General features: G+C 39.9%; 1 protein-coding gene across 2 annotated transcripts; it reads right to left on the bottom strand.

Moving 5' to 3' along the window:
* Positions 1-2022: 2022 nt before the first annotated feature.
* On the bottom strand, positions 2023-15661 carry lias (lipoic acid synthetase). Of its 2 annotated transcripts, XM_031899150.1 has the most exons (12): positions 15301-15661; positions 13881-14047; positions 12195-12288; positions 11369-11449; positions 10590-10746; positions 9743-9800; positions 8699-8827; positions 8140-8285; positions 7126-7196; positions 5196-5307; positions 2641-2719; positions 2023-2311 (listed from the first exon to the last, which is right to left on the bottom strand). In XM_031899150.1, the coding sequence occupies exons 1-11, from the start codon at positions 15349-15351 to the stop codon at positions 2667-2669; spliced, it is 1119 nt and encodes a 372-aa protein (XP_031755010.1). In that variant the 5' UTR covers positions 15352-15661; the 3' UTR covers positions 2023-2311; positions 2641-2666. The 2 variants fall into 2 exon arrangements, with proteins under 2 accessions (XP_031755010.1, NP_001011234.1); NM_001011234.1 differs by lacking the exon at positions 2641-2719 and having other exon boundaries at positions 2023-2310; positions 5291-5307; positions 15301-15418.
* Positions 15662-15694: the final 33 nt, after the last annotated feature.

Genomic DNA, 15694 nt, shown 5'->3' with positions numbered 1-15694 from the left:
CAGAATATCACTGGCTACATCATGCTTCAATCTCCATGCAGTAAGTGAAGCCGGTAAAATATGAAGTATGTGAATGCTATGCAAACAAAACTTGTAAGGGATTTGGTGCTGCGACAAACCTGCTCCTCTCTATAGCAGGCAGCTATAACTGTATTCGGCTGAAACCCAAACTATTTTGCATTTGTAACCAGCCTTGCTGCACAACAGGAACACAGCACTGAAGATGTAGCATATGGGAAATGTATTGTCTATGGCAGACACTGCTGAGAAACTCCACAATTAGCATCTGAATATTGTCTGCCTGTCACTGTCATAGGCAGAGCTTTCCCCAATTCACTATGGGAGGTGTTGACAGGTTATTTTGGGGGACTGCTACTGTTCCTTTCAAGGGCATACTGAAGGTCACAACTAAATGTTTCATCAGCTTTGTGAGGTATTTACTCCCCAATTTACTACTTCTAAAGAAAAGTATAAAAGAATAAAACCCTGGTGCAGAATAAACTATTTTTTATGGGAACATAGGTGTATTTATTTCCCCTTTACAGGAACTCTATTCCCTCATATTTCTAAAGTAGAGTGGAATACCGATACAGACATTGTACCTTTTAGGTGAGTAAATGGTGAAACTGCTCCAGGATGCACGTGTCACAGACATTAACGTGGCACCAGTGACCTTCTATATCACAAGTTTCTTACTTCAGGCAAGTTTATTCTAGAAAAAGGCAAAGCTTGAAGAATACAGAAAACAGTCCCTTGCATAGTTTATACACGCACATGCAGATTGTGGTTAAAGGGGATCCCTGATCTAGACAAACCCATCTTAATCGTGAGCCACAATCAAATGTAAAAAGACTCTGAGAGCAACACAAGCATAAAAGTTCATGGAGGAGCCAAATAAGGGTTAAGATTGGCTATTAGGCAGCCTCTATGCACACTATCAGCTTACAGGGGCTTTATTTGGTAGGAAATCTTGTTTTTATTCAAACAAAACTTGCCCCCAAGTCAGGAATTCAAAAATAACTCCCTGGTTTGGGGTCACCGAGAGCAACATCCAAGGGGCTGGGGAGCAATATGTTGCCTCCGAGCCACTGGTTTAGGTGACCAGTATACCGTGGCAGCCTATAATCATTTATACCAACATGTAACTACGCTTTCTTACTGCTAACAAAAAAAACTTATTTCAGATTTAAAGGGGTGGTTCACTTTTAAGTATGTTAAAGAATGTCCCATTCCTAATAACTTTGCCATGATTGGTCTGTATTATTTAATTTCTTTTGTAGTTTTTAGTTATTTGCCATCCTTTTCTGCCTCTTACTAGCTTTCAGCTAGGTTCACTGGCACCATCCAACAAAAAAACTATTGAGGCTCAAAATTTACTGTTATTGTTACTTTTGATTTCTTTCTTATTATCCAGTCCTTTGTCTATTCATATTCCAGTCTCTCATTCAAATCACAGTCTGGTTGCTAGGGTAAATAAAACGCTAGCAACAAGAAAGTATATACAAAGAGCTAAATAACTAAAATGTCATAAAAAAATCAGTGTGTCAATATCTACATCATTCTTACAGTAAAGGTCCCTTTAACAAAAATTGTTTAATTCATTGTTACTCCCTGCTTTTAGTTTACATAGTAGATTCATGATCAGTGCTGCCACTGAACTCAATACTGCATGTGTTTATATAAATGTAAACTTTAAATGTTAGTGGGTATGTTTTCTTTCCCCTGGTTTGGACACTTTTCACATTATTAAGCCCTTAGTTTTTTATTGTCTAAAGACACAGCACCTAGTTTAAAGGTCCCCATACATGGGCCGATAGTAACTGCTCCCTAGTGTGCCTAGTTTATTGTTACCCCAAGACAAAATGGCCTACTTTCTAGTATCTTCAGGTCAATCAGCAGGCAGTGCATGAAATGGGCTCTGTACATTTTATATTCACAAAAGGCTTAGCAGAGAGTGCAGAAGTCAGTCAACCACACAGATGATCTAAAACGATAATACAATACAAGTTCTAACAAAAAGGGTAATGTTTGAAACATTTATTTTCATAAATCAGAGAGCATCATATTGATTCATAGAACAGCAGATGGAATATGCAGTGGGTTGCATAATGGGCCTGACAAACCAACCTACAAGAAATTACATTTTTACAATACTCATGCCTCCTACAGTACTCTGGGTTAGCAAAGCGGTGCCTGCCTTGGACAGGGGGAATTTGGACCAACTGTGAGAACCAGCTCTGCTTGTGCTGAGATAGCACTTACTAACTGTACCCTTTTTATGAAATCATTCCTTTCTCTCAGGGCTCTGGCACACGGGGAGATTAGTCGCCCGCGACAAAACTCCCTGTTCGTGGACGACTAATCTCCCCGAGTTGCCTTCACCTGCCATCCCACCAACGAAAATGTAAGTCGCCGGTGGGATGGCACACACGGCGGCGCGATTTCGCGCAAATCGCCAAAGTTGCCTCGCGAGGCTTTTTCAGCCATTTGCGCGAAATCGCGCCACCGCGTGTGCCATCCCACCGGCATTTTCGCCGGTGGGATGGCAGGTGAAGGCAACTCGGGGAGATTAGTCGCCCGCGAACAGGGAGTTTTGTCACGGGCGACTAATCTCCCCGTGTGCCAGAGCCCTTACAAGCATTAAGTCAACAACAGGGGGTCTCTCTTTAAACAGCTTTAGTTTTTCTTCTCTCAATCAAGTTCTTCAAAAAGAATTCACCTATAAAAGCAAAATAAACATTGATTAAAAGTAGGATAATGAAATGTACACAGATAACCTTGTGTTACATCATTAAGCCCAACATAGTTGTGTTTCTGCTGCTCTCATACTCGGCACTGAAGCTACTATGGATTAACTAACTGTCACGCTTCATCACTGTGGGAAATCTCCTCTCCCATGGGCCATGTAGTATCTGACAACACATTATGTGGGGCAGTCCTGGGTAATCACCGGAAAATGTGTAAGAAAGCATATAGAAACGATTACCTTGGATTGCCACATGTAATGTGTTCTACAACTCAGATGATGAGAAGGGCAGTTATTGTCAGTTTTATTGTCTGGCAGGAGATGAAGTGCCTTATGTGTCAATGCCCTCAGTAATATGGAAATCACAATAGAAGATGAATAGGAAAGGGCCCAAATAGAAAGAAAAGCAATACAAAATAATTATGAAACCCTCCATCACTGCTCTCCCCTAAACGCCCGCTATGGGGCAACTCACATTTAGATCATGTCAGACAACTCCAAAACTTCATATTTTGGCCTTGAATAGGATTGAGGGGACCTTGGGGATCTCACCTCTACCCACCAAGACATCTCCCAAAAATACACCCAACACCTTATTCCACTCTTCCAATATCTACAACTCAGACACGCATTCGAGGCCCAATTCTCATCTCTCCAACCAATCGGCATCACCCCACTAGAAGAGACCTTACACTCACCAGACATCTCCAAAATTATCTCAAGGTTATATCCAAAAAAACCAAATTTAATTCAGCCCCTCAACCCTTTGTTCTTGCAAGGGACAAATGGACTTACATAGTTACATAGTTACATAGTTACATAGGGTTGAAAAAAGACCTGTGTCCATCAAGTTCAACCCATCCAAGTAAACCCAGCACACCTAACCCACACCTACCAATCTATACTCACATACATAAACTATAAATACAACCACTAGTACTAACTGTAGATATTAGTATCACAATAGCCTTGGATATTCTGATTGATCAAGAACTCATCCAGGCCCCTCTTAAAGGCATTAACAGAATCTGCCATTACCACATCACTAGGAAGGGCATTCCATAACCTCACTGCCCTCACCGTGAAAAACCACCTACGCTGCTTCAAATGGAAGCTCCGTTCCTCTAATCTAAAGGGGTGACCTCTGGTGCGTTGATTGTTTTTATGGGAAAAAAGAACATCCCCCAACTGCCTATAATCCCCTCTAATGTACTTGTACAGAGTAATCATGTCCCCTCGCAAGCGCCTCTTTTCCAGAGAAAACAACCCCAACCTCGACAGTCTAACCTCATAGTTTAAATCTTCCATCCCCTTAACCAGTTTAGTTGCACGTCTCTGCACTCTCTCCAGCTCATTAATATCCTTCTTAAGGACTGGAGCCCAAAACTGCACTGCATACTCAAGGTGAGGCCTTACCAGGGACCTATAAAGGGGCAAAATTATGTTCTCATCCCTTGAGTCAATGCCCTTTTTTATACAAGACAGCACTTTATTTGCTTTAGTAGCCACAGAATGACACTGCCTGGAATTAGACAACTTGTTATCAACAAAAACCCCTAGATCCTTCTCCATTAAGGAAACCCCCAACACACTACCATTCAGTAGATAGTTTGCGGATTTGAGGATTGGGAAGAAGCAACAGAGAACTGTTACAACTTTTTAATATCCACCAGAGATAGACTCATCCAGTATAACATTTTTCACCAAATTTAAATTAACCCCATTAGATTCCTTAAAATGGGGAAAAGGATGGATTTTGTCCTAGGTGCAGACAAAAAAATGCAAACTTTTTCCACATGATATGGGTATGTCCACCAATAGCCACCTTCTGGTGAAACATTATCAATATTATGGCAAATGATTTTCAGTTCTCTCACATAATGTCACCTAAAATTTGCCTCCTGGGTATCTTCTAGGATGATATCATTCCAACCAATTATGCTTGCAACAGAGACCAGTCATTGCTATACTATGCTAAGAAAGATACTGCGATGCACTGTATGGGAGCTACCTTACCTAGAGGTTAGGGGTACCCACAAATTTGAACGTATCTGGTCACCATGGTTGGACTCAGGATACTAACTATGCAATACTATTTTTCTCTGTACCACTTGTACCACTGTACTTAACAATCTATACTTCTTCTAATGACTCTGATGTACATTTTATAGACCCGGAAACTATACTTCATCAATGTTTTGTTTTTGTATTATAAAACAAGAAAACATTGACCTATAATAAAAAAATAGTTATAAAAGAAAGCCACACAGTCATTCTGTATTTTGGTTGCCAGGGTCAGTGACCAAAAACCATAAAGAATTCTCAGTTTAAGGCTGAAAAGGTGCAGAATTGAAAAGCTAATGAAAACCATTAACAGTAAAAACATAAAGAAAAGTTGCTTTGCTTTCCCCTTATATATGGACTTGCAATACAGCACAAGGTACTCTACCTGCTTTGTAAGAAGAGCGAACTAGAGGGCCACTAGCTGTGTAAAGGAACCCTAATTCATTGCCCACTTTTTCCCAATACTTAAACTTCTCCGGCGTGATGTACTCCTCAACCTGCAAAACAAGAGAGATAATCAAACATCTTTAATGAATACTGTCAAGGGAAAACATGTTTTTTTCAAACCCCATCAGTTAATAGAGCTTCTCCAGCAGAATCCTGCATTGAAATCTGTTTTCAAAAAGACAAACAGATTTTTTTTTCTATTTAATTTTGAAATGTCACATGGGGCTAGCCATTTTCTTCATTTCCCAGGGTGCCACAGCCATGTGACCTGTGCTCTGATAAACTTCAGTCACACTTTACTGCTGAGCTGCAAGTTGGAGTGATATCCCCCCCTCCCAGCAGCCGATCAGCAGAACAATGGGAAGGGAGCAAGATAGCAGCTCCCAGTAGGAGTCCTAGGAGTAGGAATCAGAATAGCACTCAATAGTAAGAAATGCAAGTCTGGCTGGGGACTCCTCCAGTTACATGGGAGTAGGATAAACAACAGTTAATCTGAAAACAGTTCTAATGTGTAGTGCTGAGATGGTGCCTACACACCAATATTACAACTAAAAAAAATAATGAAAATTATGACAGAATCCTTTAATGGCAATCTATTGCTCAGTGCGATTTCTGTTCTACAGATGGAACAGGCTTTAATGATGCACTTGCACTTGGGAAACACAGTCACTTGCGCTAGCAGGAGGGTATTGCTCAGAAATACGCAAGTCTCTCACTGGCACAAATATGTGCTGCCAATCATATAAATGGAAAGTCACTGGCGACTGTCTCCCTGAGACAACTGCCATGATCAAAATGCCACATGTGCCATGAAACCAAGGGGACACACTCTCAAATAGATATACTCTCATACATAGATGTCAGGTATAGGTATTATGTACATGGAAAATGTGCTGTATTTTTACACATCAGTGGATGATGATTATAAATAAATGGTTTATTTTCCAGCTGTTCTGCTGGAGCCTTTATAGAATGTCAGCAGATCCACAAAGTACTGTAGTTATCCTTGGTGGGCATGATGCCAAATATGCACAAAGTGAGTGCACTGTGCGCACATAGGCACATAGTTGTGCAATAATTAAATGAATATAAATTACAATCAAAATATTTTCCCTTTATACTGGGGTCTCAATAGGAGTGTTCATTATGCAACTTTAAAGGACATATCCTCTTCATTTTCCAGCACCATCACATTTTCCTAAAACAAATTGCAGATTTCACCCGGTGGCCATTTTATCTCACATCATTAGTGACATTTACATCTGCAAAGAGCATGTGTGCTGTAAATTTCATGCAATGAAGAATGCAGGCTTACACAGGCAAAATTTACTTAGATAAAAAGTCCTGCTTGAATTGAGCACTGTCATGGTTAAGTTGTGCTCAGGAGAGGTGGTTTGAAGAAAAACATGTTTCTCCAGCAGAGTGCACAGCTACAGCAGAGTTTCTATTGAAAGCAGAAGTGCCATTTCTTCATTGGCTGCTAGAATGGAGGGCGTTTTTGGTAACATGAGTTAAGAAGAACTGAGCATGTCCAGTAGCCAACAGCCAAAGTCAATTCCTGAGGGAGGGGGTTGAGTGGATTAGAGGAGAACATGGAATTCTAAGTGATTTAGGAGATGTTGCAGCCTTACTATTAGCCTTTGAACAACAGGAGTGGCAGGTATTTAAGATTTCAAAGAGGCTGTTCACTGATTACATTTTTTGTGGGGGTTTACATGTCCTTTAAGTTACCTAAAAAGCAAATAATTACCATGTACGTCATCAAGTACACGAGTTAAGCAAGTGAATGAACTTTTTATTTGCATTTATGTTACCCAGCAGCAACCAGTTAATGGCCTTGACAAGATACATGAAAAAGGGAGGGGTACCTTAAGATGTCGTTTTGTCGGCTGCATGTACTGACCAAGGGTCAAACAATCCACACCCGCTTCTCGCAGTGCTGGAAAATAAAGCAACGGCAGCAGCTCAGCTTTATATGGAAATGCTCGGCTTATTCATGCTATGCCACACACATTGCAGCACATCTACATTCACACTGCTGTGTTCTGAGAAATTAAAAAATGTGTCTGAGGGGGAAACATTTTGTTTGAATAAATAATCTAAATGTCTTGAAGAAGTAGCTTTCCTACTGCAATAAATAAAGGCATGTGTACTATGGGTGTCTGTAGTCTTTGACAAGTTATCTTTCTTGGTATCAGCCCTATGGAAATGTTCAGAATGTAATAAATCTCCAGCCAAGCCCACCAACTGATGGAATTAGCCAGGGGCAATAAAACAACATCACTAATGACCACCCACTAGCTACAGGCCTTAATGAAAAGTCAGGAGCAATTTAGTCTCAATACTAGTATGAGGGCGCCCTAAGGCAATGCTACACAACCTACGGGGCAGCCTAAAGGCCAGTTATATATGTGTTTTTTTTCTTTTCTAGCCTCACCCCCAAACATGCCCAAACGATACATGATGAAATAAATATAGCAAAACTGTTGGCCATAGGGGATAATCAGGTTTTCTTGTATGTTTTTTTGATTCATTATCTGCTCAGCAGGGGGCCAGGACCATGTTAATTTGTGCAGAGTAGAATATTATTCCTGCTAACAAACGGCATGTCTATCTCAATATATATATAATTATTTCTGGGAATGGATGGAACAGCATATAAACTAAACAGCAAGAACATAATGAACTTAAAATTGTACTTTCTGCAGAATATCATGCTCAACTGCCCAGAGGGATGTGTGTGTAAGGCTCCTGAGTCAGTCAGCCATTCATTCTCCACACTGCCCCTTAGTTACTCATCCTTGCCTTGAGCCTAGTTCAAGAGCTGACTGGAGCCATATCCTCCCAACAACTTAGTAATCTGATTCCACCCAGTTACTGACCTTTCATTGTGGAGTAGATTTGTTCATCTGTTTCCCCTAAGCCCAACATGATGGATGTTTTGGATATAAGTTCAGGCCGTACATTTTTGGCGTGTTTCAGAACATTCACTGACTGGTCAAAATTAGCTCTAGGATCACGTACATGCCTAATAAAGTAAGAAAAAAAAAAACCACAGATATTATGTGTTTAACCCTTTAACTTTGCAACTCTGTTCTGTGTTCAGCTTCAAAAGGCCAATGTACACAAATTATTGTTTTGCAAAAAAGTACATAGGCTGCCATCTGGTGGCAGTCTAACAGCACAGCAAGAATAGTTTATAAATAAAGGGCACCTATCACCCTAAAACTGCTTCCCCCCACTCTATTGGGCAGCTAGGGGACTATTTTGGCCTCTGTGTACCAAAATAACAGGGATTCTTTTAAACCCCAGTATGGGCCTGGTCTTTCTCAAGTTTCCAAATACTGATCCAATATGAGGCTTTTCTACCCCAGCCATATCTACACTTGGCGGCAGTATAAAACCCTATAGAGAGAAATACATGTGCACATTAAGACATACCTTTGCAGTGCTGGAACAGTCTCTACATTGTGGGCATAAACATCCAACCCAGACCCAGCTACAGTTTCCACTGCCTTCAGGTTTCCTCGGAAATCTGGCGTGAGGCATTCAATAAGAATTGTTTGGTTTCTGTGTGATAAAGAAATAGGTAAAACACTCCATATTTCGGCAATGTATTTATACTTATTCTAATAGCCAAATGTAAGACATCACACAGGGCTGGGGATATGCTTTTCTCTGTCTGTGTTTTGTATGCAGGTGGAAAAAAAGCTCTTGCGTGTATCTGCACTGACACGCAGGCCTGTGTGTAGACTCACAGAGTGGATTTCTCTGCGAAAATGTATACTATTGGGTTTTCATGCTGAAATCTGCTCAAAGTGCACTCAGACCAATGCAGTGCCAGTCAGTGCAGATACACACAGGGGCTGATGAAACTGGATCATCTTTTCTCCATCTGCAAAGAAATTCAGTGCATTATACCATGTCAGCCATAGATCAAAACCAAAAAATAGGCGATACCTTTTATTGGCTAACTTAGTAGATAATGAAACGAGTTTTCCGGAATACTTAGGTGCCTGCATGAAATGGTATACAAAATGCAGGTGGAGAAATATGGATATCCCACCTGTGTGTCATTGGCCTTACAGTCACTACACACTGAGACATTGTGAAATACTGGGAAAACATTGGACTGGAAAAATAACAGCATTGGATGTACCAAATAAATAATACTAACCACAGCCTTGCCTACACTGTCATCTACAGTAACCTTTAAATACTTCTTTGGGAAATAGGGAGGCACCAAATTTATAAGTTTGGGATTTGGCTGCATATCAAAACCTGCATCAAAGATTTAGTCAAATACTAAACTGGAACCCTAAATTGCAATTTCAAAATTAAAAATAGGATAAAAAAAATGGAAGCAATTGTGAATAAAATTTTGTCATTCTACTATTCAAAGCTTCAAAGTCACATGACTAAGTGTTCTGAACAAATCCGTACCATTAAGATTTGGAATTATAATAATATAATAATGATGCCTACCTCTCTTTTAACAGTGACACTGTTTTTGCAATGTGCTCAGCACCCCCATCTGAAATGTCTAGAGAATTAAACACATTTAACAATAAGTCATTTTCTTCAAATATTTTAAACTTTATTACATATTGTCTACCAGAAGGATCAAGCAGTGCATTGTAAGAACCACAAAATATATACACTGCTCTCACATAATAGTCTTAACAATTCAACCATTTCAACAAAAAAAAAAATGTAAATGTTCTGTACAGCGTCTATAATAGCAAAGTTAACCACACAGCACGTTAGGGACTATTGCTTACAAAACAAAATAATAAACACTAGCTCATAAATTAAACTCCACTACAAAAAATATAATTAAGTTTTCTCTTTACAATACTTTAACATCTATTTTAACTTCACAGAAAAACCTTTAACTAGAAAACTGGAATGCAATGTTTTGTCTTAGAAAACCATCCCCTAAAGTCTCATTCCAGTGCAATGCATATGGGAATCTTCAGTTTGGGATAATGTCCCACAGAGAGATTAGTCACCCACAATAAATCTCTGCTACCATGGGCAGCAAATCTCCCCAAAAAGCCTTTCCACCGGCAATAAAGGGAATCACCAGAGGAAACACCTATGACTAGTCACTTGTGACAGCAGAGATTTATCACGAGCAGCTAATCTCCCCATGGTACTTTACTCTTAAAAGAGTAGCAGTTAAAGCAGACCTTGTGCAGTAATATCAGCAGCTAGTGGCAGTATAAAAATCCCCATATTTTAAAGGGAGCTTTATAGTCTGAAAAATAATTCTGAGCCACAACAGTAATAGTGTTTCTCTTGTGAAGCAATCTACACAATGCATACCAACCGTCTCGGTCTACTGATGTCAGTACTACATAATCCAGGCCCCAGTCTGCAATTGCTTTTGCTGTATTAAATGGCTCATCTGGGTCCAGGGGAGGAGGGTTCCTTGCAGTTTTCACCGAACAGAAACGACAACCTCGGGTACATGTGTCACCCATCAACTGGGGGAGAAGGAAAATCACAGGTAACAGTTTTTAAGATGGACATACACTGCAAGATCCACTCATTTAATGTAGGTTGTCCAACAAGCAAATCTTTGCCCAGTGAACACTAAGTACTGAGATAGATATCTATATAATAATAATGTAATAAGTCAAATCAACTGGACTTGCTGCATTTTTTCCCCTCTTGAAGATGTTTCATTAGTCATCTGACTGGAAATTCAGAATTAAGAAAGCCAGTCGGATAACTAGGAAAAAAAAAAATACAGCAAATCCAGTTGGTTTGACTTGTTACTATAAATATACCTGGATGCATGAGAACTTTCACAGACATACTGAGATAGATCTTTAACCAGAGAAGAAATTTAAAAAATACACTGAGGTGAAGAAAGCATACATTCCCGAAGGTAAAACATATGTAAGAAAAATACTGCACCCACAGAACCTCAAATAAACAGCACATGTGGTCACAGCATGTGACCAAATAACCCCTAGAAATGGCCATAAATAACCTTGCTACACTAATAGCCAGCCAAATTAACTTTTTACACCATTATATTTAAATGTTCTATACACTATATATAAAATATGTATTACAAATTATATATAAGTTCTTACTCACCATTATAGTTGCTGTGGCCGTGCCGTATTCTCCTCCCCCCCAGCACTCCCCAATATTAGGACACCGAGCTTCTTCACACACCTTGATGATGACATATGTATAGAATTAATTAAAAGACATCAGTTACCAGAAAGCTCTGAATTACAGGAAGGTCCTCTCCCACAGACTCTATTTTAACAATTGAATATTTTAAAAATGATTTTCTTTGTAATATTAAAACAGTACCTTGTACTTAATCCCATCTAAGGTATAAATAACCCTTATTGGAGGCAATTCTGCTGGGTTTATATTACATAAAGAGCTCTTATCCATAAAGCCCCAAGTCCCGAGCATTCTTAATAATAGGTCCCATACCTGTACCGACACTGATTACCAATAAGCCTATTGGGTGATATTCAAAGATGTCTTCAGAGCTCCTGAACAGGCTGTAGGCCATACACATGCATTGCATGCATTGGAAAGCCAAACGGACTTCCAATTATATAGAGCTAGTCTAGTTAAATGTGGGCCTACAATGTCAGGAGTTTTGTTTCCTGATTGAATGGTGATGGTTATAAAATTTTAAAGAAACATGCCCCACACAATGCTTATTATTTATAAGGTAAAAGAACCATTCCTACCCTCTCTCCTGACATTTTATATTAGCCATATCTCTGTACTCCTTACAGAGCTTTCTCTGCCTTTTCAAATCAAGCCCCAACTGCAAAAAATATCTCTCCCTCTTGCTCTGCAATTATTTCTTCAAGGTCCCCCACCACATTGTGCTTTTTGTCCCATCCAATAATTCAAACAAACAAACCCAGCTCAGAGTGCATAACATACTTACAGTGTGAAGATTAAGGTTTCGCAGTGTGTTTTTCAGCTTGTTGTAATTTTTACCCATTGGGATTTCAGTCCTCACCCAAGGTGGGAGTCTTAATCTGTAGTAAGAGAAACAATCACCAGAACTGAAAGGATCAATTTAGTTAAATGCTGAAAGACTTAGGGTAGTGGCACACAGGGACATTATTTGCCTGCAATAAACCTTCATTTCCGTGGGCAACTAATCTCCCCGTAATGCCATGCCACTGGCAAGAATGTAAATTGCCGGTAGGATGACATACTTGTCACTTTCCTTGAGAGGCAACTTCGGGAAAGCTTATACCATGCGTATACCATCCCACCGGCGATTACATTCTTGCCGGTGGGATGGAATGTCAAGGAGATTAGCCGCCCGCAGTAACAAAGGTTTATCTCGGCAACTAATATCCATGAGTGCCACTGCCCTTAAGAGTAATGTCGCATGAACATAGATCTCTGCTACCACAGGCGACTAATCTCTCCAAAATGCCTTTTCACCAGCAACAAAGGGTATCGCTGGTTGAAAGGCCCACGCATCACTTTGTGCAAAGTTTTCTCCTGCAACCTTAGGTTAATATCCCGAAAAGAGATTAGTTACCTGAGATAGATCTTGGCTACCGCAAATTTGCCTGCAGGAGGAAGCTTTGTGCAACTTTGGAAAACCAAAGTGATGCGTAGGCCTTTCCACCTGTGATTCCCTTTGTTGCTGGTGGTAAGGCATTTTTGGAACAATTAGTGGGACAAGAGTCTCCCCACTCCTGTGCTGCAACTTAAAGGAATACTTTAATGAGAAAACATGTTTGTTTCAAAAACGCTTCTCCAGCAGAATCCTGCATTGAAATACATTTTTCAAAAACACTGATTTTTTTTAAATTTCATTTTGAAATTCCACATGGGGCTAGCCATATTCTTAAAGGGGTGGTTCACCTTTCAGTTAAAGTAAAAAGTAATATTTTGAGAAAATTTGCAATTGGCCTTCATTTTTTATTATTTTTGGTTTTTAGTTATTTCACTTTTTGTTCAAGAGCTCTCCAGTTTGCAGTTTCAGCAGCTATCTGGTTGCTAGGGTCCAAATTACCTTGGCAACCAGGGAGCAGTTTAAATGACAGGCTGTTATATGAAAGAGAAAGGGTCGAAACAGAAAAACAAGTTATAAAGAGTAACAATAACAATAAAACTGTAGCCTCACACAGCAATAGTTTATTGGCTGCCGGGGTCAGTGACCCCTATTTGAAAGCTGCAAATAATTACAAGAAGAAGGCAAATAGATAAAAAAAAAAAAAAACTATATAAAAGAAATAATAAAGACCAATTGAAAAGTTGCTTAGAATAGGCTATTCTGTAACATAGAAAAAATGTACTTAAAAGTGAACCAACTCTTTAATTTCCCAGGATGCCACAACCATGTGACCTGTGCTCTGATAAACTTCAGTCACACTTTACTGCAGAGCTGCAAGATGGAGTGATATCACCCCCCCCCCCAGCAGCCAATCAACAGAACAAGAATATTGAATCGGATTATTGACATGCATGGCACAACAATGATTACTGTCCAAATACCAAATGGGCATAATAATGTAATGTGTGGTCCTTTTATAGGGATCAGAGAGAACATCGGATATTTGTGAAAGTGTAATTTGGCCCAGCACAGAATTTTTAGTCTTTTCATTACCTCTCTCCTTTCAGCCTCTTTAAGTTGCCTTTGTATGCAGCCCAGGAACTCTTATCAGTTAGCTCTCCCGACAGAAAGTCCTGCAGATCGGGTCCATTCTTGATGAGTTCCTTCTTCTCATCTGGCAAATTGCTTAACGCCCTGTACGAGGTGTGGTATTCGGCTAACTACAAAGCAAATAAACACCAAAAAAACAAAAACACATTTGATTTCTGATGACAGGAATGCCCTACATTCAAAGGGAATATTTGGTTCCTGTTGTTAAATGAGTATTATATGGTATGTCTTCAGTGGTTTCATCACATGACATAAAAAATGTGAGGTTCTGTAAAATGCTATATCTGAAAAGACTGAAGGACTTAATTACTAATGAACTTCAAGATGGACTTGTGTATTTCATGTATAATATCTCTTATTTGTTAAAGTGGTATATGCCCCAATGCTAGCCAGAGAATTGTACAAACTAATGAATAATAATGCAGAACTTGCAATAAAGTAGTGATTAGTGATAAATCAGCAATACATTGTGCTTCATCATCTGGCCTTCTGAAGGCTAAGTCTGGCTTTGACAGATGCCGTTTCGACAAAAGTCAAATTTGTTTTGCTTAACAAACGTGTATATAAGCATACACTGGCCTTTAACACTCAGGGCCAGGAGACTGGGGGTTCCTGACAATGCAGAAAGACTGAGGTACCAACATGGGAGTGGGTTATACAAATCAGGGGTGTCCAGCCGGCAGCACCTCCAACTGTTATTGAACTAGAACACAATATGGAGTAAATGACCAACACACACTTGCCTCAACATGGAGGGTCGGCAAGCTCCCAATACGATTAGAAAATATAAAACAGTGCAGCATTTACAAGCAGAGTAAGCTTCTGCATATTTATAACATGAATTATGTTGTGGGGTAATCCCCCAATTCATTCAGTTAATAAACACATAGATTTACCCTGCTTCCAGGTACATCATCTCTGTTAGTAAGTTAAAACACCCAGCAAACCCCTGAAAGGATAGAGTAAAGCTTAAAATCCCATTGTCATTTGTTAACAACCCACAGCCCCCAAAACACCTATATGATGGTGGGGAGCCTCGGGCACAACCAGTCTCTGCCATACCCTATTAATGCCCTATTAATACCCTACTAATGCCCTATTAATACCCTACTAATGCCCTATTAATACCCTACTAATGCCCTATTAATACCCTACTAATGCCCTATTAATGCTCAGTACAATGAGGGACTGAGTCCCTTCTAGAAAGCAAAGACATATCCAACAAACAATTCTCCAGCTCTTGCTGAACTGTACCTCCAAGTATGTCAATAGTCTGCTTATGGGGACAGGTTCCAGTTCCCCTTTAATGCTAGGTATTATCTTACTTGACATAATCTTCAGCCCAGTATAAACTCATCCTTACCCCACAAGTCCGTAGAAGTTCTGCCCCTCTGCGAAGCCCACACAGTCTCATCTTGGCTGCCCAGACTCCCCCCGTACAGCGGGCACCTGTTCCAAAGGGCACAATATTTACTCCCCTGGTTTCCAAGCGGCTGATCTGGTCTGAAAAAAGTGCGACCCCTCACCAATTACACAACAGGACAACCAAGCGCGCATGCGTGTTTGGACTACAAGACAGTACAGCAGCTCAGCAAAACTTGCTTCGCTTTACGCCTCTTAACCTGCAGTTTGCAGGTTTCACATAGTAGCTTTCTTTTATAACGGTAACATCGCTCATTGCACTAATAATAATTCTGTACGGCCGTACTCATATATTTCACAATACATGCTATTAGTGACGAGATGTAAGCAATCTA

Source organism: Xenopus tropicalis, chromosome 1 (genome assembly GCF_000004195.4).
Source record: "Xenopus tropicalis strain Nigerian chromosome 1, UCB_Xtro_10.0, whole genome shotgun sequence".
NCBI lineage: Eukaryota > Metazoa > Chordata > Amphibia > Anura > Pipidae > Xenopus > Xenopus tropicalis.
Note: the sequence above shows the minus strand (reverse complement) of the source record. Positions and strands in the feature narration are given on the sequence as shown.